Source organism: Gallinula chloropus, assembly GCF_964237585.1.
Source record: "Gallinula chloropus genome assembly, chromosome: 16".
Lineage (NCBI taxonomy): Eukaryota > Metazoa > Chordata > Aves > Gruiformes > Rallidae > Gallinula > Gallinula chloropus.
Window position 1 is genome coordinate 6,257,056 of NC_140101.1, and position 26,218 is coordinate 6,283,273.

Below are 26,218 nucleotides of genomic sequence, written 5' to 3' on the forward strand. Positions count from 1 at the left end.
ACAGCACAAGAGCTTGAGCTGTTTTGCGATGGCCGCAGCACTGGCCAGATAGAAGGACATGGAAGCAACCACAATTCACAGCACCACCAGCATTCCCCAGCTTGTCTCTGACCCCCCACAGGACACAGCCACTCCTGGGTGCTGGGGAGGGGAAGGCTGCTGGGGGTGAATCCCTGGTCAGCACTGCCCTAGGCCCCCCTTCCAATGTGAGCAGTGAGGCTGATGCTGGAGGCAGTGCAGGAGATTCCCTGACATCCTGGAAGATGAAGGTGGCAACAGAGGGAGTCTGTCTCAAGGAGCGACTTTGCTCCCATCTCTTCCCTTCCCCTCTCACACTCCTGCTTCTCCATTCCCTCACCCCCACATCCTGCAGCAATCCCAACTGCGTTACAGCAGCTGCGGGCGGGTTGCAGCGCCATGCGCTGCTGCGTGTCATGTGCAAGGGCTGTAAGGTCTTCAGAAGAAACACAGCTCTTCCCTGCTCTTTTAACTTTGCTCTCCCTAGATGCACACACAGGCGCTGTGAGCTCAGCACTAGGATTCACACCGCGGTCAGTCTGTTTACTATTAGGAGAGTCCCACGTGTAAATTTTTCACAGTACCTTTCATCCAGCCAGGCTCTTACTTCGCAGAGAAACCACAGCGTAAACGGGTACCAATCAGGGCACACTCAGAAAGGAAAATGGATTACCTGTGCACAACCAGCCCAGATACTTCAGGGATGCTCTCTGAGGAGAAAGAGTTCTGCCTGGAAGTGCCTGCAAAGAAGCCCTGGCAGGGCAACATCTCCCAGTGTGGGAGGCAGCAGGCACACTTCCATCGCTCCTTTCCCTCCCTGTTATTACGTCTCTCCTTTGCCATCTATCATCCCAAGGAATTTTAACTTTAAAGTCTCCCGGGTGAGACACACGGCGGAGGACGCTGTGACTCGCAGCATCCCTGTGGCGGGTACAGCACCAAAGCCGATGCTGGAAGAGCAGTAGGAAGACCCCAGGCATTTTGCTAGAGCGTTCCCCATGCCCTGCCCTGAGCAGCCCTAGCTGAGGTTCGTCGCAGTCAGGAAGAAATCGCTGCTGCTTCGGAGATAATTAAACCCATCTTCCCGCGACCCGCTGTTTGTACACGCACAATGATACCATTGTTCCAAGTCATGCAACACATATGCTGACATTAAAGTGTTTAATCTTGTAGTACAGTATTCCATTATTTTTTGGACATCTGTACATGATAGAGAGGGTATGTATTAAGGGATTTGTTGACAAAGAAATGGCTAATGCTGATACATGTGTGGACTGAAAGGATCTTTCCAAGCTGTGCTCAGCAGCGGGGAGAGTGCTGCATCCCCAGCCCGAAGCCTGGCACAGGCGCGATGCGCGCTGCCGCTATTACCACTTTCCACTGTCTAACAAGGAGGCAGTGTTCAGAAGAATTTTGGAAGCTCCCTGCTGGGTTTGTGGCTAGGTGGTCTTGCTGGCAACGCCACCTTCATGCTGAAAGCTGAAAAAATGAAGTGATGGCTAAAGGAAGAATATTAACTCCAGAGGGCTTTTTTTTTTCTTTTTCTTCCCCTTTGGAAGCAGTAACGCTTGCCCCTTACTGCAGAGCGAGCGCTGAAGAACTTTGAAACTCCCCCTGTTTCTAACCTCTGGGGTTGGGGATCAGGATTTACGGAACCTGGTTTTCATCTCACTCAGAAGTACTGCATTAGTCCTGCTTCCCACCTGTAGATGGGGCAGGGCTGAATTTACCATGCAAGAAAGAGCTTATCACCTTCGCCTCCCTTTACCCAGCTGTAAAATGGGTACATGAGCACTGAGTCTCTGCGGGCCAGTTTTGCTAGGAAAATTCAAGCAAGGCTTTGCACTGCTGGCTGGAAATGGAGTCACTCCAAGCACAGTTTCTCCTTTCATGACAACACCACAGCTCACAGGACAAGCTGACCAGCCCGCAGCCATCGCTGAAGAAATAGAGTCATGGAGGGGACCCTTCAGATCGCTGAATCCATCCATCAACCCAACCTGCCACAACCACCACTAAACCATGTCCCCACATTGTGCTCGTTTTCAGCAGCTCTAGGGCTGTCAGAGGGAAAGCCAAGACCTTCCCACCCGTTAAACTTGCCTACGTGGCTGCTGCCCTCCCTGGGGCCAGGCGTGCACAGGTAGGCTCTAAAGACCTGTTAGACCTTGATGCTGGAGCATGGCAGATGTTTTTTGGCATCCGGATCTCAGGGGGGTTTCGCAGGCTGGCTGCTCTGCATCTGAGTCTGCCGCCTGGCCAAAAGGCTGGGGCCAGGGGGTGTTGTCTCTTGGAATCTATTTTCCTTTGACTTATCTTTCAGTCTCAGGAATTCAGGACCTTTAATCTATTTGAGATTAAAGTCCTTTACAAATCCCTTCTGGCCTTTTTTTGAGAGTAAAGAAGTTACAGACACCCTACTGCACATTCCTTCTGGTGCTTTTTTTCATTGCAAACGAGGAACAAGTAGTGCTGTAATTGTCCCGAGCACTACCGCAAATGAGACAACTGCTCTTTAAATGCCATATAAAAACAATTAACATATTATCAGGTGAAAGTGTTAACAGGAAAATTTAAGTTTTGACTTGTTTCAGTATTCAAAGTGTATCCCAAGTGCATCCCCCAGACGTGCCAGGGAGGAGGAGGAGGAGGTGTGGAATTACCAAAGCTTTCCCAGTTTGGCAGCCTGAGTATGGAATCTGTTCATCTGCTGTTACTTTCCTTAGGAAAAAAAGAGGGTTTTTTTATATCTCCTGAAAACAAGAGTGTGAAAACGCTTAGGTGGGCAGGTTGGCAAAAGTGAGGGCTCCTGTGACATGCACTGAAATCAGCAGGAATGCTTCTCTTGACTTCCCTGGGGTTTGGGTCAGCTCTTAAACACTTCTGTAATAATTATCTTTTAACGTAGTAGTTCTTGGAGAGTTGCTGGTGTGGTTCAGCGGTTCTTTGCATGACATACAGAGTTACTGATGGACATTGTGTGCTGCTGAGCTCAGGACTGAGGCTAAAATGGCCTGGGGGGGTTGGTACCTGTAGAGAGAAGCAGTAACTGCTGCAGGATACATCTCAGCGTAATCCTTGCTGCCATGTATACCTTGGTACCATCAGTCCCTGTCACAGACCCAGCAGCCTGACCGACATTGGCAGAGGTAGCCCAGGTTGGCTTTGCACTTCCCGGTGCTCTTTTACAGAGTAGCTGAAAAGAGTCAGGGGGCTCATTCCTACCATCAAAACACTTAGTTGTGAGATGGACCAAACATGGCATCAGTCCAAGTCTCCCAGCTTTGCACTGATGTGTTGTTGGCTTTACAGATTTGGGTACCATGGGGGTACCCAGGCTTTCTGCCCACTGTTGCTTTTTTGGTACCGGTTTCAAGTATGAGTTCTAGGTGTAACCATACTTCTTCATCCTTGCATCTTCATGTTTTCAAGTTTTTATAGCTGAAAACAGGACATGTCAAAACAAGTACCAGGGACTTGATGGCATTTTATCTCCAGCTTTCCCATATTTTTGGATCCAATACTTGGCTGCTTCACACCTGAGCCCACGGTATCCACAGTGCTTGCTTTTAACCATCCCTGCTGTTGCACAACTGTGCTGTCCTGCCTCTTGCATTGCCACAATGCCACAACAGGGTTGGTTTGGAGAGACAAAGACTTCAGAGCCCTGTCTCTGTCAGATAGATGAGTACAGCCTCTGCAGCATTCAGACTGTAGACAGATAGTCCAGGCCAGGCTGCCGAAGACGTTGAGCTTACTTGCATATTTGCAGCAGAGGTGTGGCAAGTGTACTGATAACCACTTACCCAAGATAGGCGCTTGTTTTGGTCGGACCACCTTAATTTTCCTGCATGCTTTTTAGTGCCTTGCTTATTTTCTCATTCATCTCCTGTAGCTCCATGCTACAGCTTTCAATTCTCGACCTTTCTCTTCCTGAAGGACTGTGCCAGAGGGAGCATTGGATGGTCCCCGCTTGCTGTAGCTGTGGTTAACAGCCCTGCTCGGGATGTTGAGGGGTTGTTCTGCACCGGTAGATGTTGAGCCACGTGTTAAATTCAGTCAGAATTTGTCTACAGGGGTTGTGCTTCCAAAAGCTGCGGTACCACTGCTGGAAACAAGGAAAGGCATGTTTGCACATCCTGTCACTTGCGAGTGGCTTTGGATGGCTACTTCAGGAGAGGAAATCCACTGTTTTCCCACAGCTAAGGCACCGCTTCCTAGTGGAATGATTTTTCAAGGGTGTTCTTCCTTTTCATATTTTACAACCTTTGATTGCACATCCAGAGCTTTGGCTTCCTCCCCGAGCAGCTGCCTTGCCAAGGCATTTGGATTGTGACAGTCTCTGAGCTGGAATTTCCAAGGTTTGGGATCAGGAACTGGGTTAAAGCTGTTCACCGAAAGCCTTTGGGCAGCAGTGATTAGTAAGAACTGCAGACCTAGGACAAACATGAGTTCAGGTTCTTGGGGCAGCAGGGCTACTAATGTGCCCAGTGAGTACTGATGCTGCCCACTGATTTTTAAGGGGGCACTTCACACGTGGTGGCTGACAAACAGCTGAGATTATATCCTTTGGGAATGACCAAAAGGTTCTCATTATGGTCTGCATGTCAATAGGGATCACAGATTTTTCTAGCTCAAGCAGAGTAACTACAGTCGCATTCAAAAAGCCCCAGCAATTCTCTAGACTCTTGCTGGTTTTTTTATGCCCTCACCAGTTCAGACCTCTCAGGTAATTAATAGGAAATAACCCAGTGCAGCATTGTCAAAAGTCCGACCAACACTTGTCAAACCCAGGAAACTCAGAGCTCCTGAGTGCTGCCCTGCTTCTCTTGTGCTGTTGTGCCCATGGTATGACTGTCGTCTGTGAAAAGTACTGCATGTGATATACCATATGTCCACATGTTCCGCTGCGCAGCAGCGTGAGCACAGGATGGGATTTCAGCCCTCATAACAAAGAGTCTTGCTTTTATGGGTTGGAGTCAGACCCTTAACGTTATTTTAACATAGATTTTGGTGTTTAATTATGTAATAAGATTTACTGCAGTCATCTAACAGATGTTGATTCAGGGTCAGTGTTTCTCATAAATTAGTTCTGAAAGGATTTGTTACTTCTGGGTCAGCAGATAGGTCCAGAGTGCAAAGAAAAAGGGGAAAAACAATAAACACTGAGTTGAAGGGTTTCTGGGGATTCTTTCTTCAGTTACATATCCACATATTTTCATGATCTTAATGACTATAGCCACAGGAATGTTTGCTTTAACACTAAAGATGGCTGAGCCCAAACCCCTATATCCAAACATCTGCAAAGCATGGGAAAGTTCAGGCTTTGGGGCTCTTTATTTCATGACCCTGGCCGTTAATTTTTCATACTAATATGACACATTTTTCCTAGGGCTCTGCAGTGGGAATCACGGTGAACTCTAGTGGCACCCAAAAAAGTTTCATCTTCCTGTGTTTGTTGTCAGGCTTTGGGTATGAAGTGCAGCTAAGGACCGGTGTCGGCTGATGTAGTTGTCATCACATGTATGTGGAAAAGGTGAACCCACCTTCCTCTGAAAACTCAGCCTTCCCTGGTCTTTGGATATAAATCCTGTTGGTACATCCCACTGCTAGACCTCTCCCATCCTACACCCTGCTGCTGCTGTTATCTGTAACACAGCTAAAACCACATAACATTATATTCATTCTTCTATAGTTGTGGTTAAAGGAGCTATTCTGTATTAAAATATTTTCCCCTCCCCGCTGTAATTTAGGCACAGGCAGATTCCTTTGAGACTGAAATCATACCCTTTATATCTTATCCTGCTAAGAATTCTTTGGGGGAAAGGGACTGGGGCACATTCGATAGCGTTGCTGGCTCTTACTGGGCAGTTTTAGCATGCCGAGCGTTACACAGACACTGGTGAATATTCACAATATTCCCCTGCTCCAGAGAATGAAGGTGAGTGATCTTCTGAGGCTCAGCGAGGTGTTACAGCCCGAGGTGCTGCTATAACTGGTGGTTCAGAGCATGCTACCACTGCTCAACCTCCCAAACCCTTTGCTGCACTTAATCACCTGCATTTTGGAAACTTCAGGGGTTTCATGCCTAAAAAAAAAATATCTCCTCTGGGATGAATCACAGCTATTAGTTAGAGCTCTGTAGTATTTCCCTGAGCAGCAGTCATACCATGGCAAACGGTGAGCCCTGGACTCCTTGCAGGAGCCCATGGCCAGCTGCCGAACCTCAGTCAGCACTGCAGCGCTGAACCCGCTCCCTGGGAACACTTGGACCCACCGTGCATCCTGGACCCGGTGTGGATGCAGGGACTCCCTGGGCTCCATCCCTGACACAGGGGGTCCTGGATCCTGCTTGATAGACATACTGTGCAGCACTGTAAACCCAAATAGTGCTTTCCAGACTCAGGCTTAAAACTCCTCTTTTTCAGGAGTAATTCCATGTAAGTCAATGGATTTACACAATGGATTTACTGCTGCCAGAAGAGAATCAAGGCCTGTAGACAGACACACATTCTTTGCCAAGAAAATCTCAGAGCTAACTACTTGAATTGTGCAGTCGAGCTGCAGGGAGGTCAAGTGGGCAGACGACGGGACTGGAACATACGGGAAGTCCCTGGTTCAAACCTCGGCTCTTGAAATGCCATTCGGTGTGACCTCTGGCGAGTCGGTTCATCCCTTATCCCTCCGCTTCCCCGTTTTCCTTTGTCTGACTTGTCTATTCAATGTGGGACTTGCTCCGGGAAGGCGGCTTCACCTCACATGCTGGGATGGGGCACTGACACCTCTCCTCCCCCTCACTGGAGGACAGTCTGGAAATCTTTGTTTTCTCACAACACCTCTGTATCCACAAGCCGTGTCACGCCACACTGTCAGCTGTCCATCAGAATGGCGGCAGACCCATCACTTGGTGGAATAACTCCCTGTCCTGACCCTGCCTTGGGAGGACTCCGGCACCTCTTCCTATTTCATGGTCACGGCTGGGAGGTGGGAGAAGGTCCTCGCTTTGAACATCTCCTTCGCAGCCCTGATCACTAGAGATGCTTTCAAATGAAAGCTTCGGTCCTTCAACACAGAGCTCTAGGTCTGTGATGAATTGAACTGGCACCCAATGGGACTCACCAGCAAGAAATCCTCAGGGTGTGGAATTGGTGTATATACGTGTGCAGGTACGCATGTACATGATTTTTGGACACAGAGTCAGGCCAGAAACCGGCACTCCTGCAAAGCCCCATCTGCCCCTTCCCACCGCCGCTTGGTCGTTATCAGTGGCAAATGTCCAGAGGCGCTTGTCAAGCATGAAGCTGCCAAAAACCATTAAAACACAAGGGTCACCCCACACCCTGTACCAGCCAGCTGCAAAACTGCTCCACAGAGGGGCTGATAAACATGCACATGCTTATAATAGCCCTGATAAAGCACATAGGAAGCCCGTGGCTCTGTAACGAGCCAAACAACAGCACGAGATGCTGCAATCAGATATTCTTGCCCTTCTCTGTTGTGGCAGCTCACAAGCTTGTTTGATGGCGAGGGGAAGGGGAACAAAGCAGGTGGCTAATGGGCTGTTTTTCTGTTTCAGTGGAGCATGACAGAGAGTTTCACCATCAGCGCTGCCACTACCGAGAGTTCAGGTTTGATCTCTCCAGAATCCCAGAGGGGGAAGCGGTGACGGCTGCTGAGTTCAGGATATATAAGGATTACATCCGCGAACGCTTCGATAATGAAACATTCCAGATTAGCGTCTACCAGGTACTCCAGGAGCACCCGGGAAGGTGAGTGACCCCTCCCAACCCCCTGTAAAAGCACAAGCATGGAGAGTTACATCCAACACTTCTAGAAATACTTGGTTGCCAACAGCAAAAGCAGCTGAAGTGGGTTTCGGCATCAGGGTTGTACGCTGAAATCTCAGCGCTGAAGTGGCAGGCACATAGGTGCTGCGGGGAGAAGGTGCCCCAGGAGCATCCCAGCACTGTTGAGTTCGTCCCTGGGAGCACTGGGCAGCTGAGGAGCCAGCATGTCTGGCCATGCGCTAGTGTGGAGAAAGATGGTAAACTCAGCGCTCTTCCTCCTGCCGTTTACAGATCCTGAGGTGGCAAAACCACATCCAAACGCTTCCTTTCTAACTGTAGCTTAATTACTAGCCTTATTACCGAAGGCGCTTGAGATCCCTAATTAACAGAGACAGATGACACCATGCTTTTTGTATTGACTGATCGTTTTGCGTGTGCAAAACTACATGACGAGCTATTAAATCCATTCCAAGCAGTTATTAATGTATGCCAAACCCCCTGACAAATCCCCCAGGGACCTTGAATAAGAACATATGCTCAATTTTCTCATCTGTTTTTAGTTCCAATTAATCAGCAATCCCAAACCATTTATCAAAGGCACTTAGTTTCATTTGCACATATTTCTTCCACACACAAATCCTACTAAAAGTGAGATTGAATTTATTTAGGTGAGAAGTATTTACAGTCATATGCTAGAAAGAAGTTATTTTTCAGGACTACTAAATATGGGGTAATAACGTTACAGCCTTAATTTAGGTTTATGAAAAGAGAATCACTAGGGATTTTAAAAGAGGAAGGTCCAAAAGGGTAAGAAAAAAATCATGTAATCAGGACTCTGGCTTGATATTTTTATAAGAGCTAATAACAATGCAGGGGGAAAAAAAAAGAAAACTAACAGGAAACCTTATCAACATGTCTCAATGGTGAGAATTTCTATCGGCTTTGCTGTATGGTGAAAGTAACCACCGGTGTGTTTTATTCCATATCTGAAATTCTGATCGTATGGCTTAAGATTCCTGGTTCTCTTGGCATTTCTAAGGGCACCATAATTCACAGGGTTTGGGGACCATCCCAATGTTAATTTACTTTTATCAAACAGAGATAATTCAAATGATACATTTTAACCAGGCTGCCTTAAAGGTGGAGGCCGGAAGCCACAAATGTGCAGTCTGCTCCATCTTAGTCCCTTGGCGAGACAGAAGCCTCCCCACCTGTGCTGGATTTCTGGAGTGGGGTATTTGGGTACAAGGGATGGTTTGTCACTCTTGGGAAGAGTAAAAATGAGATGTATTGGCAGATGAAGAGTGCCAGGGCATTAGGGAACTGCCTTAACAAACGTCTTAACTCATCTGATGCCAGGAAAGCCCTCATTCAGATCCTGATGAGAGAGGTAGGTGCCCACTAAGAAATACTGAAAGAGTTATGGGGACATTTTTTATCCTAATTTCACAGTGATACAGCCACAGGATTGCTAAAGCCAGGTTTAGATAGTTACCGTGTAGGTATGTGCAGAGCAGCAAACCCTCTCCTTCACAAGTTCTGATTCCTCAAGAAAAAAGTGTATGGAAAGGGCAGGCACACACATGTACGGCTGGCTGGGAGAGGTGAGGAATCTGGCTAATTACACAGCTGTCCCAGTGAGATGGGATGCAGTTCTCCTGCATCATACCCACCACAGGAACGCTGGTTTTTAATGAGCATTCACCCTCTGCATAGGTTTTGGCACAGGCACTGGTGAATTTTGAACAGTTTGTCCTGAAAAATATTCCTGTAGGTTTGGATGGACCAAAGGTAAAAAATATTCTCACTAATATTTGTAAAAATATTTGTCTTTTTTTTTTTTCCCCTTTTCTTTCCTTCTGCATTTTTCCACTGACATTTCCCAACCAGCTCTGCCACGGACCCAGCATCCAAATCAGTGTGTCACTGGGCAAGCAGAGAAAGAAAACAAACTCTCTCCAACGTTGATCAAAACCCACCCATTCACTTTGATGCTTGGCTGTTTGTCTCATCCCCGAGCAGGCTGGAAAGTCAGACCCATCCGACGTTGTTAGCAACAAGAGCAAAACAAAGCCAAGCCCTCCCCCCCCCACGCAGGCAGAGAAACCTTTGGGTTTGGCCTTAGAGATTCCTTTCCCCAGAGCACGGCAGGTATGACAGCCAGCAAAAACCCACATGGTTTTCCCCTCTCCCGGTACTCCTACTGTATCTCCCAGGAAACTGTGGGAATTGCCTTTCGGAAGGGGAACACCAGGTATTCCCCAGACCCGTGCCCCCCCCAGCCCCATGGGTTTGGGGCACAGGAGCTCAGTGCCGGGCTGCCCAGAGGCAGCTGCAGCGTCCCTGCTCCTTCACATGGCAAAGCGCAGGGCAGCTTCTGGGGCTGACAGCCCCACACAGGACGCAGTGGGGAAGCCCAGGCTGGGGTCAGGGGGAGATGTTTTTTCCTTTGAGGGGGAAGAGACCATCAGACACACTGAAGGCTCGATTTTCAGTACAGCTGGGATGTGGAGGGCATGATGGCATGCCCTCAGTTCAAACAAACCATAGGCACTGGCAGCTCAACAATTAACAACTTGCTTTACGAGTTCAGACAGGTTGGCAGGTATTGAACCAGCACCATCTCCTGTCTACAGTTTATTGTTGGTGAAAAATACAGGCACGGACCTTTCCAGGCAGACAGAGTCCTCCGGACACCCTGCTCCTCCACAGCACTGACAACTGAGTGCAGGGAGGAAGTTCTCCTCCATCTCCTGCTCAGTCGCAGGCAGAGGGATGCCCAGCAGCCCTGGCAGTAGGAATGAGAGCCCATCCCTGTCCCTTGGGATGCCCAGGGATCCCACCCCGGCCTTTGGCTGACAGAAATGATGTCTGTCAGGCTGAGGGTATTATTACAGGTGTTTATAGGAAACTGGACAAAATGACCAAATATTCTTTCGGGCCTTTCCAATTCCTGAATGCCTCGCGAGGCAAGCTTCTCACACTGGCAGCATCTCCTTTACAGAACAGCACGCACCACATTCTTCAGACACAAAGCATCAGTTATTCACTTAAGCAAACAAGTACATTCATGAACAAAAATGTTCCTAATATCATAAACACTGCGAAAACAGTTGATGTTTTGACTAACACAACGTGTCTCAAAGCTTTCGCGTGCATAACTTAAAAGTCCAGTGACTCACATTCAACTTCTGTTTGGTCTTCGTGGCTCACTCACCCAAAAGCCTGGGAAAGAGTTTCATAAAGCCGGTGACTGGCTCGACAAGGGTGCTGAGCACTGGGACATCAAGTCCCTGTGTGTGGTCACAGACCCTGTGAGCAGGAGCTAAAGGTTGCTGTGGGGAAGCACATCACAGGGCATGAGCCTTGTACGAGGTGTTGGAGGTCATTTGTCTCGGGCAGCTAGGCTGGGAATGTGGCAGAGTAAAGCTTACGGACATGAGCCTGGGAAAAATGAACTTTGCTACTTGTACATGGAATAGTTTGTGAACTGCTTTGCAAGAGAAATACCCATTACCCCCAGACTCCCTGCTGTTGCTGTAAGCAGCAGCCAAAGCAAGGATTTTAAAGGGACTTGAGTGCCAGAGAGACACGTGGGTGTGCGGTGGGACTCATAAGAGCAGCTCCGCAGGTTAATACCCAACTCCTACAGCAATTGGTAGGGACTCAGGTGTTTCCAAAAAGTAGCCATGTGGCTCTGGGGCAGGTTATGGAGCAGGGCATCATACTCTATATTTATTAACCTGAAGCTGCAGAAACCCATAATGCAGACTGTACAGCTCCCCTCAGGATCAGCACTTGTTCCTGCCCATCAGCCTGTGCCTTCATAAGCTAAAATACCTCATCCCACAGTTACATCTCCAGTGGCACTGGACCCAGTGCTTGCACTGTGGGGTAAATCCCAACCCCTTTGAAGTGGATGGGAGTTGTGTCACTGGAGAGAATAAAACCAGGTACTCGACCAGCTTTTGGTAATTGGAATCAAGTGGCTGCGTGCTCACTTTGTGGCCATTACAGATTTCACAGGCTTCAAAGGCAGCAAATGATCTGAATACTCCTGTTCCCAGCCACACAGAAAAAGGAGGTCTTGCCCAGTGGGTTCCTGGGTTAGCCATGCAGCAGGAGCACTTTAGTTGGTGCTTCAAACCTACTCCCCTTTGGCACCTAAGATCGAACCTGACCCCTCTCCAGAGCCCTGTCTTCAGTTCATCGGAGTCAGTTCCCGTTCTGTGGGCTGAAACATGTAATTTTCGCCACACAGACGGGCCCACCCAGCCCGTGAAGCCAATGTGCTGCTTTGAGGAGCTTTTTTAAGTACCCCGTGATGGTTCTAGGGGTGGTGCAGCAATGGAGGGCATCGTTTGTTTTAACCTTGTACCCCAGCTCCGCAATGGTATCAGCAAGTACTAACAGCATCTACAAAAGTACCAATGATAACTTTGTAGGGGTTTTTGTCACCTATCCCTAAGGCAGTTGGTAACTGTACTTGTCTCTGTGCGAGGACTGAGGGAACTTCAAACCAATCCTAAAAGCCACTGCAGCCTGCACAACCTCTGATGAATCTTGAATTCAGAGAGCAAGACCCAGATCTTGACACGCATTTGGGTAGCTGCAGGAGGTACGATGCGTACCCCAGTGACGGGTCTCACTCAGCTGAGTGATGCCCTAACGCCCAGCGATTCGATGCTGGATAGGAGCAGCTGTATATGAAGTGTCAGAGATAGGTGTACACCTCCCTTCTCCCCACACTGCTTTTACAAGAGGCTTTGTATTTAGGAAACGGTACAACTCCTGTTGCCACCTTTAATCAGTCTTTGAGGTCGTGCCCGTCTAGAACCACGCAAAACAACATTAAAAATCTGCTGAAATTTTAAAGCAAATTTAATTTCTCCCAGGATCCAAGAGACTTCACATGCATCTGCTTCACTACAGTACAGCCACTTTTCAGACCAGTCCTTGGAAACCACCCCCAGCAAACTGTATTCCTGCTGCGACCACCCCATCGCCAGAGGAGACCCCAGGCTCTGGAGGAGACCCCAGGCTCTGTTTGGCTGGCAGGTCCTCCCCAGGGCACATGGAGGGTTTTTACCATGGGGAGGGAAGGGAAGGACAAGCAGGGGATCCCAGACAGGCGTGGGGAAGGATGGTGTGGGAGGAGGGCTGCATCAGGTCTGTGTGCAGAGGGTGTTGCAGACATGCCAGGGAGAGGCCCAGGGAGATCCTGGGGCCCTCTCAAAGTAGGAAAGTCTGAAAAATATTTTCCTATGCTTGTCTTTGGACAGCTGCAGCTGACTTTTAAGCAGTGACATTGAGCAAACTGGAATCTGGAGACTGCAGTTTTTTTAATCCAAGCAGACATCTCCTAACCCCAGATCTCCTCTCACCCTCTCAGGATGCCTGTTCTGCCTTCTCCTCCCTCCACCTGCTCAAACCTGGATGTGCATTGCCCCCGTGCCAGCTCTGTCCTTGGGCTGCCCCTAGCAAACCTGCCCTTGTCACTGAGCCTCTGATGCTTAGATAAGCACACCTTGCAATGCTTAGATACAGTTCTAGTGTTTATGGCTGCAAACTGAAGTGCATCCTATGGGCTGAAAAAATATCCCAGCAAAAGGCAAAAAACCCCGTACATACTATTTTCATGAAGCTCCTTGGCTGGTAATCATTTTTCTTCTTCTAGAATTACAGCGTCACAACATGGCAACTCTCTTCCCCGCTGTTCCCTTTCAGGATGCTCTAACTTGCCGTTTCTGTGGTTTGTCTCCCCTTACTTCTCCACTCACCTCACTTCTTCCAGTCTTTCTTCCACTTATCCCCTACAACTCCCTCTCTCAGGCCACCCACCCTCCTCATCCTCAGTCACGTACAGCCCTTGGGCAGCTCCAGTCCTTCCACCTCCGTACGCCAGCTGCTTTTCCAGACACGATCTCACACGCCTCCTACTCTTCAGCCACCCTCACTTTGTGGTCCTTGTTCTTCACCTTTGAGTCTAGAAACCACTACACTCACAAAGGAAATTCCACAGACCACACAGTACTTACACAATCTGTAGACACATTTTTGGGAGGTGCCTCTTCTTTCTGGCACCCAGCACCAGACACTACCGAGGCCATCAGCAGGCGAGCAGCAGCCTCCTCCTGTCCCCATCAGCTCCACGAGAAAACGGAGCCAAAAGCCCAGAGTTTTACCCCAGCTAAAAGCTGTGACGCTCCTGCTAATGTAAGTACTTTGAATGCTGAACCATTTTGATGTGGTCTCAACAAAACATAACCCGTGGTCTGGGTCCAGACTTCAGCACTTATCTCTCTGATCTCAGCATTAACATCTCCATGTCCTGGCTTCCTTCTCTGTAAAATGAGCATCATGTGCCATTCCCGACCACGTGGCCTGGCAGGAGGCTTGGGGTGGTTGCTCACGTGCCCTGAAGTCCTCAAACGAAGGGACTAAAGGAGCCAAAATGCTTTTCAGCCTCCCGGTTGCAGAGCTGTTACTCACAGTGCTCCAGGAACGCCTGAAACGGTGTGTTTAACTGGGTGGGGTGGGGGGGGTGGGACAGACAGGGTAAGGTACCAGCGATGTGCACAAGAAGTCCTTTCCCTTTGCACTCAGACCTTTACTGCAAACCTAAAACCCAAACCAGCCACATGAGTTAGACTTAACTAGCATGGTCTCATGACAACTCTTTAGACGAGAGCCCTCAGAGCAAATTGTGCTCAAGTCAAAGCAGAGCTACATTTCTTTGCTGTGTTTATTACTCCTTGTCCAGCAATGATGTCTAAAGGCCTTGCTGTCTGTTAGCCAGTGATCTAATGCTGTTTGCCGTTAAGTCTTTGGAGAGCATTCTGCATAAAGAAAGGTTGTTTTTAAAAGGAAAAGAGGTTCCTTTTCATGGCAATGGGCGCCACAATCTCGGGAGCCTCTGCTGGCAACACTGGTCGGGTTTTGCATCCCACCCCTGGCCGCTGCTGGTGGGCTGGTGTGGAAAGTGCTAATCCAGGAGTGCTTAAACTTCTCTGGAGAGCATCTGCCACGGGGCCTGTTTGGTCCAAGTGCTCCAAGCGTGTGTGGGAAGGATGTTTCCCTTTAGTGGGTCCCTTTGATCTCTCTCACTTTGGGCTTCCCCTCCAGGCCTATTGTTTGCACATCACTGTAACTACAGGAAAACAAATGCATTATACAACTTCCCAGACTGACTCACCCTGGTACTTGTTGCTTCATGTTGTCTGGTTACCCCGATTGCATCATGTCAGCATGGGAAGCTTAAAGGCTGGTTTTTCTGAGTAATACTGCAGTTAAGCAGTAGCTAAAAACAAAGAGTTATCATTATTGCTATTATCTTCAACCTGCAAAGTATCAAGGGAGAAAAACCAAGCAAGCCAAGGCCCTATGAACTAAACCTTGTGTGAATCATGAGTTCCAGTCAAGGGCCATGCTTAAATGATGCCGTATGCGAATATAAAAACCCTTTACTCCTGGAAACTTGGACTCAGCCATTGGAACGGGCCAATCTGTACTACTCCCTTGTCCCCAGATCCTCTGGGATGTGTTTTGTTCAGCCCGTTGTAAACAGGGAAGGGCGGGAGGTGTCCATGCGGCTGCATCATGCACAGTGGGAAGTGGGCCATCGCTCCTGGGTGGGGATGAAACTCCAGGAAATTTGTCCCCCAGTTAAGAGTCTGAGCATCTTGCGTTCCTGTAACTGATGTGCATGTGGAGAGAGAGAGTCATCCACACTTTATCTTCAGCTGGCTGTGATACACCTGGCAAAGCTGAATGAGATTCGGAGCACAGCTCCCTGGATGGGTAGCTGAGGCTCTCCATCACTGCACCCCAGCTCCTTCCTGAGCCACCCGCTTCAGCTGCCCAAACACCACCAAAACACTCCCCTGTAAGACCCCCCTGTGTGTTAGCAAGGAAGCATTGCAGCATGTTCAGTTCCAACATCAGGCTTCTTCCACAAACCAAAGCTTTAAGAGAAAGCCAAACTCCCCTTCCTGTGCCTTCCTTCATGGCCGGGATGTGCTGGGCAAAGGGAGCAATTGGAATTGTTACGATCCTGTGCCTGTAAAACATCTTTTGCAAGCATCAGCCCTTGCCTCCTCATTCTGAATTGAGCTGACCCAGAAAGCTGCTAATTGACTAACTGCACCCTGAGCAATGCAGGCTGTGTCTGCATCGTCAGCCCTGTTGCATCGTGTGCTGGCGAGGAAACGAAGACTCCTCTGTTTATGCACGCCGGGTGATGGATGCGCTCGCGTGCTCTGTGGGAGCCCGTTTCAGAAGTTTAATTTCACATAAGACAGCTCAGAGCCAGAGGCGGTCGCATCCATCAGCTCGGGGAGGAAAGCCATCATCCTTTATATGTCCTGGCCCACAGAGGCTAAGGGGAAAGCTAGGTAGGAAGAACATACCAATAAAACTCTATTTCTGCTTTAAAACAGCCATGTGGGACAAAAGCTTCTCATTTCTTGGTATCCCACAGGGAAAGGAATCACCGAAAGCTGCGAGACAAAACCCTCTATGCCGACAGCACTTCTCAGGTTCATTTTTGGTCACTTGATATTTCGTGCAAACGAGGCACTGTGTAAACTGGGTTATAGGTATCTATTTGCACTGACAAAGCAGTAGTGACAAAATTAATAAGGCTGCCTTTAAGCTCTGTGGTCACGACTAAAGGCTTTTCCAAGGACATTTCTTCATCCAAAAGGATATAATTACACTTAAACAAGTTTCCATGTTCGTGCATGGTCGGTACAAAAGCAGCTGGTATGGGACTTGTCTGGACACTTCCACCGTGTCTCTTTGTTCTTCTTACAAAGTTGGTTTTTGTAAAGGAACTGCATCACCATTCAGTGTTTCCACCCAGGTTCTATCTCTTTTTTAATTTCTAAGATTCCTTCCTCTACAGAAACTGTGTTCTCTCAACCTTTCTCTCAAATTTTCATTTAAGGTAATTTTTCCAGGACACGTTGTGTAAATCCAGAGTGGTTTGGCCCTTCTCACGCGCGTGAAGTTGTCCCTATTTCTGACAGTTCTCATTCTCTACCATTAGTTCTTCAGTCACAACCACCCAGTGCTGGCCTTTAAAAAGCCCCAGTGACAGGCTGGAAGAGAACTGCCACCCCAATGCAGGGCTGTGACAGCGTGGGGGGCTTGTACCTCAGGCAATTACCTGTAACCTCAGATGGAGCAATGTTAAAAACCATTCCGTAGGCTGATACCCGCACTCCGGCATGCCAGCTGGCTCACCCTGGTGCTATGATTATGCATAAAAGTCAGGAAATTATGTGCAGAAAGAATAATGAGCGGCACTGTCTGCCCAATTACCAAGTTTGCATATGCAAACAATAATTTTGCAGATCTCTGTCTGGCAAGCATTTTTTTTCTGAAGCTGCATCAGCAGCTCTGAGGTTCACTGCAGCAGCAAACAAACTCCAAACCACCTCTGCTCTGCTCCAGAACATCCTCCCTGGGTTTTGTTTGCTCCAGACCACCCTCACTGGGTTTTTGTGTTTATTAAAGTGCTTCGTTTGAAGGTGATGAGCGTCTCCCAAGGCTCTGGCTGAACAGCCGCTCACCGGGAATTTCGCTTCTTTTCTTTCAGGGATTCAGATTTGTTCCTGCTTGACTCTCGAACAATCTGGGCGGTGGAAGAGGGGTGGCTGGTGTTTGACATCACAGCGACCAGTAATCACTGGGTGGTGAATCCCCAGCACAATCTCGGCCTGCAGCTGTCTGTGGAAGGCATCGATGGTGAGTGTCAGACCCCAGCATCAGGCAGGGTCTTCAGCACACGATTCCCAGCACTGGAAGCATTAAGCATTCGGTGCCCTTTCCTTTGAACAGGACTTCTTGAGCACGTTTTTCCTGAATTTGCCTGAGATGCAAATAATAATAATGAAATAATCCACAGGCATATTTCAGGTTAAGGATGTACTCAGATGCTTCAACAGGTCAGAAACCTGGCTGGAGTCACTCCAGCGCTAGCTACAAATGCATCCCCACAGGTAGTGCGATCCAGTCGAGGAAGGAACTTTGTTTTGGGTGAAAAGATGCCACTGAATGATGTAGGAAGGGTGGTGTTAATTAGCACAAAAGTCCTTGCAAATTCAGAAAGCACCTGGGAACCATTTTAATTTCCCTTTGTGGCAGTAAAGTTATGCCTGGTCTGGACTCCAAGGTCTGTTTGTGGCACCCCTTTGGGAGGCTTGGGAATGGGTGGGAAGAAGCTGGTTCTCAAAGATCTCCAGAAAGGATGCATTTAGAACTGGACAGGGGGTTTTGCTAACCAGGTCTTAATGAAAGCATCACGCTCCTTGGTCTTAAAGTTAAGATACCTGATGTTCACTTGGAAGACTTGTGGAAGGAAACCAAAGTTTCATGCATCTTCTTGGGGGTTCCAAGGACTGGGGAACACCTGGAACTGCCTGGCTGCCCCACAGGAGAGGTTAAGGGAAACCCAGCTCAAGACTATAATAGATACTCTGGATGTAGATACATAAGGACATACTTTCATCCTCCAGATACTCATCTACGGTGTCACATGCTGTTGGTTTTTACGCAACACTCTGGATGTTTCCAGTAAGTAGTCCTTTGCATAAAGCCTGCAAAGCAGTTTTGAAACAGGCAACCAATGGAGAGCCATTCCCATGCAAGGACCGTGTTGCTCAAGTGGGACCTGCCCGCAGAGAGCAGCCCAGGGTTCCTTTCCCCCTGCCCTCTGAGGGCAGCAAGCACAGAAGCCCAAACACCGGTACAAAGCAGGAGCTTCGCTATGGAGATTACTAGTCCCCACCCCAGTGACAGGTGACTTTTGCCACCAAAGATTCAAATTCAAGCTGATTTATAAGTTAATCTTAGCTCTTAAAGGTGAACCAGTAAGGCATGCTAACAGCCAAGACAAACCTAACCTGTTTTTAAGCGCTTGCTCATGTTTTTAGTGTCCAAAAAGCAATACTTGAAAGCACAGAAGCAGTGCCCACAGTTACGGCACATCTGTTCAGTTGAGCTTCACAGGTAGGGAAATGTGAAGATCCAGCCCAGGGTCTTCAGAACAGCATCACTGGAAGTAGGCTCAGCACCACTAAACTCCAGGGAGACCACAGTATCATGCTTACAGCTCTTTACTGATAACACCGCCTTATCTCTCTGTCCATCCCCATGCTCACCCCTACCCAATCTCACCCCTACCCAAACTCAACCCCTTTTTTCAGCATTAAGGGGGCAGGCAGCTGATTGATGAGTGCATTACAGATTTCAGCAGTGTTTTCAGGATCCCACAGCTCTGCAGCCATTTCCAGTCACTGCCCTGCTGCAGCAATGGGGCCAAGCCCTTCCAAGCCATATCCCTCACAAAGGGAGCTTTCCCAGACACACATTCCCAGCTCGGTGACAAGTGCATTCTCATCTGCTATTCTGCTCGGTCAAAGTCAGGAGTCCAGTTTCTTTTTACACTCCTGGAAAATCCAGCTGAGGTTGTAAAGGGTTGAAATCGCACGCAAAGTGACCCACTGCTTTCTCAAAACAGATTAACAAAATACTTTAATCAGCCTGTCATTAAAGTCATAAGAGCCAGCTGCAGTGTTTAAAAAGTAAATACAGAGATACAAGGGCTGCTTGTCTGCTCGTCCGCTGTAACCAAGTCCCCTGGCAGCACACCTTTGCACTCACATTTCTCCACCACACCCATGGGTTTTTCCTTCTGTTTTGAATGGCAAGGAGATGTCCTTCCTTGCTTCCCAAGTTTCATTTTGGATTTAGACCAACTACGCGTGCTGACAAGAAAGCTGCTTTTACACCTGGGCTTCATATGGAAGTCATATGCTGCAAGCACAGCAGGATTTTGATGCAACACTCAGTGGTCAGGCAGCCCCGAAGCTTTAGTGGATTCTAAAAAGAAATAAGAATCTTTCCCCTGTATCTGTCGTTACACATAGAGATCCCTAACCATGAAACCAGTACAGTAAGAAAGTATCCAACAACATGAGCACTGCGATGAAGTTACACAGAAGAAATTTAACTGATCTTTTTGTTTCTTTATCACCTCACCAAATTAATCAACACGTTTTAACTAGGGTGGAATCACTTTGCTTAGCACCTTGGATCCCATTTTTGACAGCATTAGAAAAGCAGCCCCATAAGAGCAGATGAAGCCATGCCCCTCAGTTCAAGAGCACAGCTGTAGCTCTTTTGGGAGAGGCACATCCTACCTATGTGCCCTTGTGTTCTCACATATAGGGAAGTTCCAAAGTGGATTTTCCCCATCTTTATCACAAAGAAACATGCTACTTCACACATGGGGCACTGCATGCCTTTTTTCCCCAACCCTAAGGAAGCATTGCAACTGTAAGGACCTGGAGCTTGCCATGTCAGGGCTACGTGACAAATTCACTGGCCAAACGCTGCTGCTCGTGGCGCTGAGGCAAACCCATGGAACACATCAGTGTGAAATCGGGTTGCTGCCCTGCGCAGCACTGTCTGACCCGAGGGACACAGCAAAGGTAGAATAATTTACACCACACAAACCACAGCCCTGGATGTACTCGCTAGGTTAAACAGCATGGGGAGCGGAGCGGGAGGAGCAGCATTCGGTGAGCTAACTCCTGCAGCCAAGCTTGTTTTCAGGAAATAAGGCTTCAATCTGGCAAAGCCGGAGCACAAGTGGAACTACTTATACGTTTAGTATTAGCTACTTGCTTTAAGCACTTTGTGGGCTCAGCCTGAAACATTTAAAATGAAAACCGCTTGCACAAGCTTCCAGAGCAGAGCTTGAGGTGAAGAAGCTGTTGATGTGTCCGTCCACTTACAAATCCATGTACATGAGGGTCTGCACTTGCTATTTTCACCCGAGCTTTCCTGGTGCTTCATCTGAAATAAGCTTTCCTTTATCCCCTTTGCACGTCTCCTTGCTGCCAAGCTCCTACTCCCCCTCCCACACCTCCCAGAGCAGTCCCCACTGCAGATGCCCAGTTGCATGCTTGGGACTTGCTTGGCAGGCGTGGACCCAGCCCAGGCCAATCCTTTTGTTGGCCTCGAGGACTGACCACAGCTCCTTTCTTCCTGGGTCTGTCAGGGTCACCAAACTCTTGGCCACGTGCAAGAGCCAAGATAAAAACAATTCCATAAACCCAGTAATTTGTGAGATATGGCAGTTACTTTACTCACCCTGAGAACAGTGGTTGTATGGCACTACCTAGAAATACTCCATGTTAACATCTTTTCACATGATAGTCAGGAATTAGTTCAATAAGGATGTTTCTGTCAGCAGTGTAGAGCCCCTTGCCTGACCCCAGACTCTCCCCAAGCCAGGCTGCCTTTCAGGGCTTCTTTAGGAAAGCATTCGCTGTCCTTTGCTGTGTTTGCTTTGGTGTCAAGGCCCAGCTCTGTCCTTCACAAAACAACCACAAAAGCCACCAACCTATCTTTGCCTTAGCAGCAGCTTGGGACAGGATAATTCAGGGTATCACCCTTCACGATGGGGAGAAATGTTAAATTTCACTTTACCACCAGCACCACGCAACTTCTGTAAATAATTAATTCTACAGAGACACCACCTAATCATCTTTTACCAAAACTCAAATGATTTTGAAAGCCCAGGATGAAGGGAGCACGAGTGGTAATCAACAGTTTTGCAGCAGAGGTATCGGGTATGGTAGGACTAAGATGCAGCAAGCAGCAAAATGTCTCTAAACATCCCAATTATTTGTTTCTCTCGGGCACGATGTATCTGGAACTCCGTCAGCATTTCATATAAGGCATTTTTATTTTAAGTTAATAACCTTCCAGTGAGAATTTAGTGTTCCTATGGGCTGAGTTTTATGGTTCCTTTTATAGGATCACTTCAAATTATAGGTTGGTGAACTTAAAGAAACCCCTCTAAAGAATGCAGGAAAAGTTAATGCTAAGTGGATTTAGGGTAGAATAATTATATGTAGGGCTATTTTATGTAACTTTTACATGCAGGTATAAAATAAGTTAGCTGTGCTGAGCTGCTTGTGTCAGAAGCAGCCAGGCTCTCAGTAGATGGACACATAGGGATGTGCCCAGGAATCGCCCTCACCAGCCAGCCAGCAGTTCTCCCCCTTGTTATATTTACTGCTGAAAATGGTCCATTCTGTTATTAAGGGCAAAGCATCAACCCCAAACTGGCGGGTCTCATCGGACGGCACGGCCCGCAGAACAAGCAGCCATTCACGGTAGCCTTCTTCAAAGCCACTGAGGTCCATCTCCGCAGCATCCGCTCCACAGGAGGGAAGCAGAGGAGTCAGAATCGATCAAAAACGCCAAAGAACCAGGAAGCTTTTCGCGTGTCCAACATCGCAGGTACAGCGTGGGTTGCCAGGTCCGTGTGTCTGGGTGTAGGATGATGCTCGGCTGGACTTGATGCTGGGTGGGAACTGCTTTTCCTATACTCAGCCTGTTTGTTGTCTCTTTGGTCTACCACTGGTGTTATCCTGCTGGTTTGAAACTGCTTGGGCCTTAGGGATTATTGCAATCGAGTTAGAAAAGTAATGTTTTTTTGAGACAGCGTCATATTGAGGGATACCTTCATCCAAATTTTAAAAAAAAAGCCATCTGAACAGAGAATTTCCTTTTCCCCCATGAAAATTCTCATTTTGAGATGCAAGATGACACAAAACCAAATGTTAAGTGATCAAAACAGGAACTCATTTCAGTAGATCCAAATCAAAATGCTGTAGACTTTCAGAGTTTGTAATTTTGAAGTTTAGCCCTCAAAATAATTTTAGAGCCATCCCAAAAGTTTTGGATGGAAGAAGGAAACCCATTTGCTGCTCAGGATAACTACAGCTATTTTAAGGGGAGCTGTGCTTCCTAATAAGGAAGAAAACTCCATGAGGCATTTGAAATAGAAACATGGTTTAATTTTGAGATACCTCAGAGGAACGGGTGCTTGGTGACCTTCCTAGCAGGAACAGCAGCACAGGGCCAGCTCTACTCAGGGTGGTGGCAAATTCCAGCTCCTGTTTCTGTGAGTGCTTTGCTGCATGGGAGGAGAGCTTGCAAAAGGTGGAAGGAAAAGGACAATGTAGGGCATGCACAACTTCTCCACCTTGGGTTACTTGGGGTTACCTGCAAGGCAATGGGAGAACTCCCTCCCGTCGGTCCTGCTGCAGCTTCCCTATATGCAGGCAGGTCATTCCCTGTGTGTAGTGCGAGATGGTACTCACAGCCTCCCTCTCCCCCCAAACAGAGAACAGCAGCAGCGACCAGCGACAAGCCTGCAAGAAGCACGAGCTCTACGTCAGCTTCAGGGACCTGGGGTGGCAGGTAAAGACTGGGGGTGACCAGGGTGTGAGCTGGGCATCACTTACCCAGCTGCTGCAGGGAGTGTGCCCATAATGCGATGTTTTTATCATCAGAAATAAATTATCTGTAGCATGCTTAAGTGCTTCTGCAAAGCTTGGGCATACAAATACTTGGTGTGATAAGAGGAGGCTGAGGGGAGACCTTATCACTGCCTACAGTGACCTGACAGGAGGGTGCAGAGAGGTGGGCGATGGTCCCTTCAGCCACGTGACAGGAGATAGGACAAGGGGAATGGCCTCAAGCTGCGCCAGGGCAGGGTCAGATCAGATGTTAGGGAAAAGTACTTCACTGAAAAAGTTGTGGGGATGTGGAACAGGCTGCCCAGGGAGGGGGTTGAGTCACCATCCCTGGATGTGTTGAAAAGATGGGTGGATCAGGTACTTAGAGATATGGCTTAGTAGAGGACAGGTACAGTGATCTTAAAGGTCTTTTCCAACCTGGTGATTCTGTGAGACAGGCTGGCTAGAAACTCACTGGAGGTAGGTCCCTTTGAGGAACTGTGGCCCTGCACTTCTCCCGGCAGTACTGAAGGCCCAACAGCTCTTCACTTTCATCTGCCAGTTTTTAAAGCCAGAAAAAGGCATTTTCATTTCTGAAAGCTTGGTGCCTGCATTTCAGCAATGGGTGAAGTGATCCTTGTGGGAGGACACTACTGAACGGATAAAGAAAAAGCAAACCCTGAAGTTCATCACTCATGGAGCACAACTGCCAAGTTAGATACATGCCCCCAGGAAAAAAAGCAGCTGCTTTAGGGATGTATAAGACAGCACTAGAGAGGCCAACGTACCAGATTTATTTTGCAGGCTACTGTGATTGTATGTGGGCACAGAAGTTACTAGATTAATGTGCAGTTCTACTTTCTGTTTCACTGCACAATATTTTGTCTTTCCCCACAATCTGATGTCTTTAATTTAATCGAGGACTGGATCATCGCTCCGGAGGGCTACGCTGCCTATTACTGTGAAGGAGAATGTGCTTTCCCGTTGAACTCCTACATGAACGCTACAAATCATGCCATTGTACAGACACTGGTAGGTGCACTGTAGCTCCTCATACAGAGTTATTCCTGATAGGTGCTACTTAAAGTTAAGTTTATCACACGCACAAGAAAACCTCTAAGCAAGCAGGAGAAGGAAGGTCTGCGTGAGCTCATAACGATGCCAACAGCATCAGGCTAAACATGTCAGGCCAAGTGGCCTGAATTAATAGTTGGCCAGGAGTCACCCTGCATTTGCTGCAAGCCTTGACACGCTGCCACCGGTTTAAAAGGGCCTGTGGTAGACATCACAGTGGAGGTCTAGTCCCAGTGCTTAGGAAGGAAGGAGCAGGATGGGAGACGTGATACCAGCATCCCCCTGGAAAGCTCTGCAAGGACCCACTGTAGGCTGCCACCAAAAGCAGGTTTGGGGGCAGGCTGAGGAAGGGGTCAGTGAGTCCCAAGTTACACAGCCCAGCTGCTCTGTGGGTGTAGTTTTACACGCTTGTGCAGAGATGTGTGGGTGGGAACCCTGAGCTGGCATGTCCTCACCGCACAGCGCCTATGCTTAGGGTTCCTCTGGCTGGGGCCACCCAAAGCCAACATGTGGCAGCTCTCAGCATCAGCTGGGACACGTGCTGGTCCCTAGTACCCCAGCTGTGCAACGTCCCCACCCCACCTGCCTGGACACCCCTTCCCAGCTCAGGTCAAGCTTAACACATTTGCAGGGCACAAGGAAGGCACTCCTCACCTACATCCATCCTCCCATGCACATCTAAACATCGCAAAAAAAAATATAACAGAGGAAACTGTAAACATCTCTGTTCCCAAAGGAATAAATAGCAGCGTGGTTTTCCCCTGGTAGATTGCTTAAACCCCTCCACACCTCCTCAGAGCACAGGGACCCGGAGCCCTTGGCCCCAGCTGGGTCTGGGTGGTGCCAGCTGCAGGGCTGGTGGGATTGCTCACAAAACCTGGCCCACATGTCCTGCCGAGTTTAATTGTAACTGGTACAGCTCTGCAGAATGCTGGCTGCTCTGACAGATGGGAATTCTCTAATGAAAACCTGCCCTGCTGAAAGATTTCCAACTAGATCTGCCTTGGGTGCGTGCGTCAGCCCCTGTACATGCAGGGGACATCTCAAGATGTTTGTACACAAAGCCAGGTGTTGGAAACATGTCTGGGTGAGCGCATGGGACGGACACAAGTTTGCCTGGGAGAGGAAAACATGGGGGAGAAGGGGAAAAGTAAATTTTAACATGCCTCTGCTTTCATTCCCAGGTTCACTTTATAAACCCAGAGACTGTGCCGAAACCCTGCTGTGCTCCTACACAACTCAATGCCATCTCAGTGCTCTATTTTGATGACAGCTCCAACGTTATCTTAAAAAAATACAGGAACATGGTGGTACGAGCATGTGGCTGTCATTAGATTTGTAGGAAAAGGAAAAAAAAAAGGAAAAGAAGTTATTTGTAAAGAGGGGTTTTGTACTGCTGTGTGGGGGAAGGGAAGAGGTTAGCACTCCGGCAACGGGTTTAAAAAAAATCCCGAGTGGTTTTTTAGGACTGAGCTTCTGAAAGTTCAGACAATGGAGCAGTTTCTGGATCTAAGTGGCATTTGAACACATTTTGTTTTAGTTTATTAAAGACAATGAGCTTGTAAACTGAAACAAGCCAGAGAAACCATTTAAAACCAAGTCTGCCTGCAAAATTGGCTCCTACAATACATACTTCTCCAGATGAGTCTCTCTGAAGATTGCAAACTCAGTGTTGATTGTGAGTTAAAAAATAATAATCTGTCCAAGGTGAGAATGTGCTGTGACTAATAAGCATGTGTAGTTCCTGTAACACAGTTTGCAATAAAATAAGTGAACAAAATATACCTGGAGTGAACAGGTATTTTGTTAGAGAATTATTATTTCCATCCCTCTGTTTGCTTCAATTTCATGGGCAAAACCAAAGATTAATGATATGCAACTTCCAGTTGTTAACTACCGTAGCAAAAGCTGCATCTGGATTGACACGAAGTCAGAGGAAAGGTCAGTCTAAGGAAAAAAAAAGTGGAGAAACCAGAGTTTTCTGATTGGCATGAGACCTGAAGAAATAATGCCAAA

At 48.0% G+C, this 26,218-nt stretch overlaps 1 protein-coding gene across 1 annotated transcript in view; it reads left to right on the top strand.

The window, feature by feature from the left end:
• Positions 1-25,900, top strand: part of BMP7 (bone morphogenetic protein 7) — a gene marked incomplete at its 5' end in the record, with an annotated part of 40,632 nt that extends 14,732 nt beyond the window's left edge. The window contains 6 exons of the mRNA XM_084271451.1: positions 7,595-7,787; positions 17,407-17,555; positions 21,927-22,124; positions 23,014-23,090; positions 24,050-24,160; positions 25,387-25,900. Coding sequence (XP_084127577.1) covers positions 7,595-7,787; positions 17,407-17,555; positions 21,927-22,124; positions 23,014-23,090; positions 24,050-24,160; positions 25,387-25,536 — 878 coding nt within the window. The 3' untranslated portion in view covers positions 25,537-25,900. The remainder of the gene's footprint in view (positions 1-7,594; positions 7,788-17,406; positions 17,556-21,926; positions 22,125-23,013; positions 23,091-24,049; positions 24,161-25,386) is intronic.
• Between the last annotated feature and the right edge of the window lie 318 nt (positions 25,901-26,218).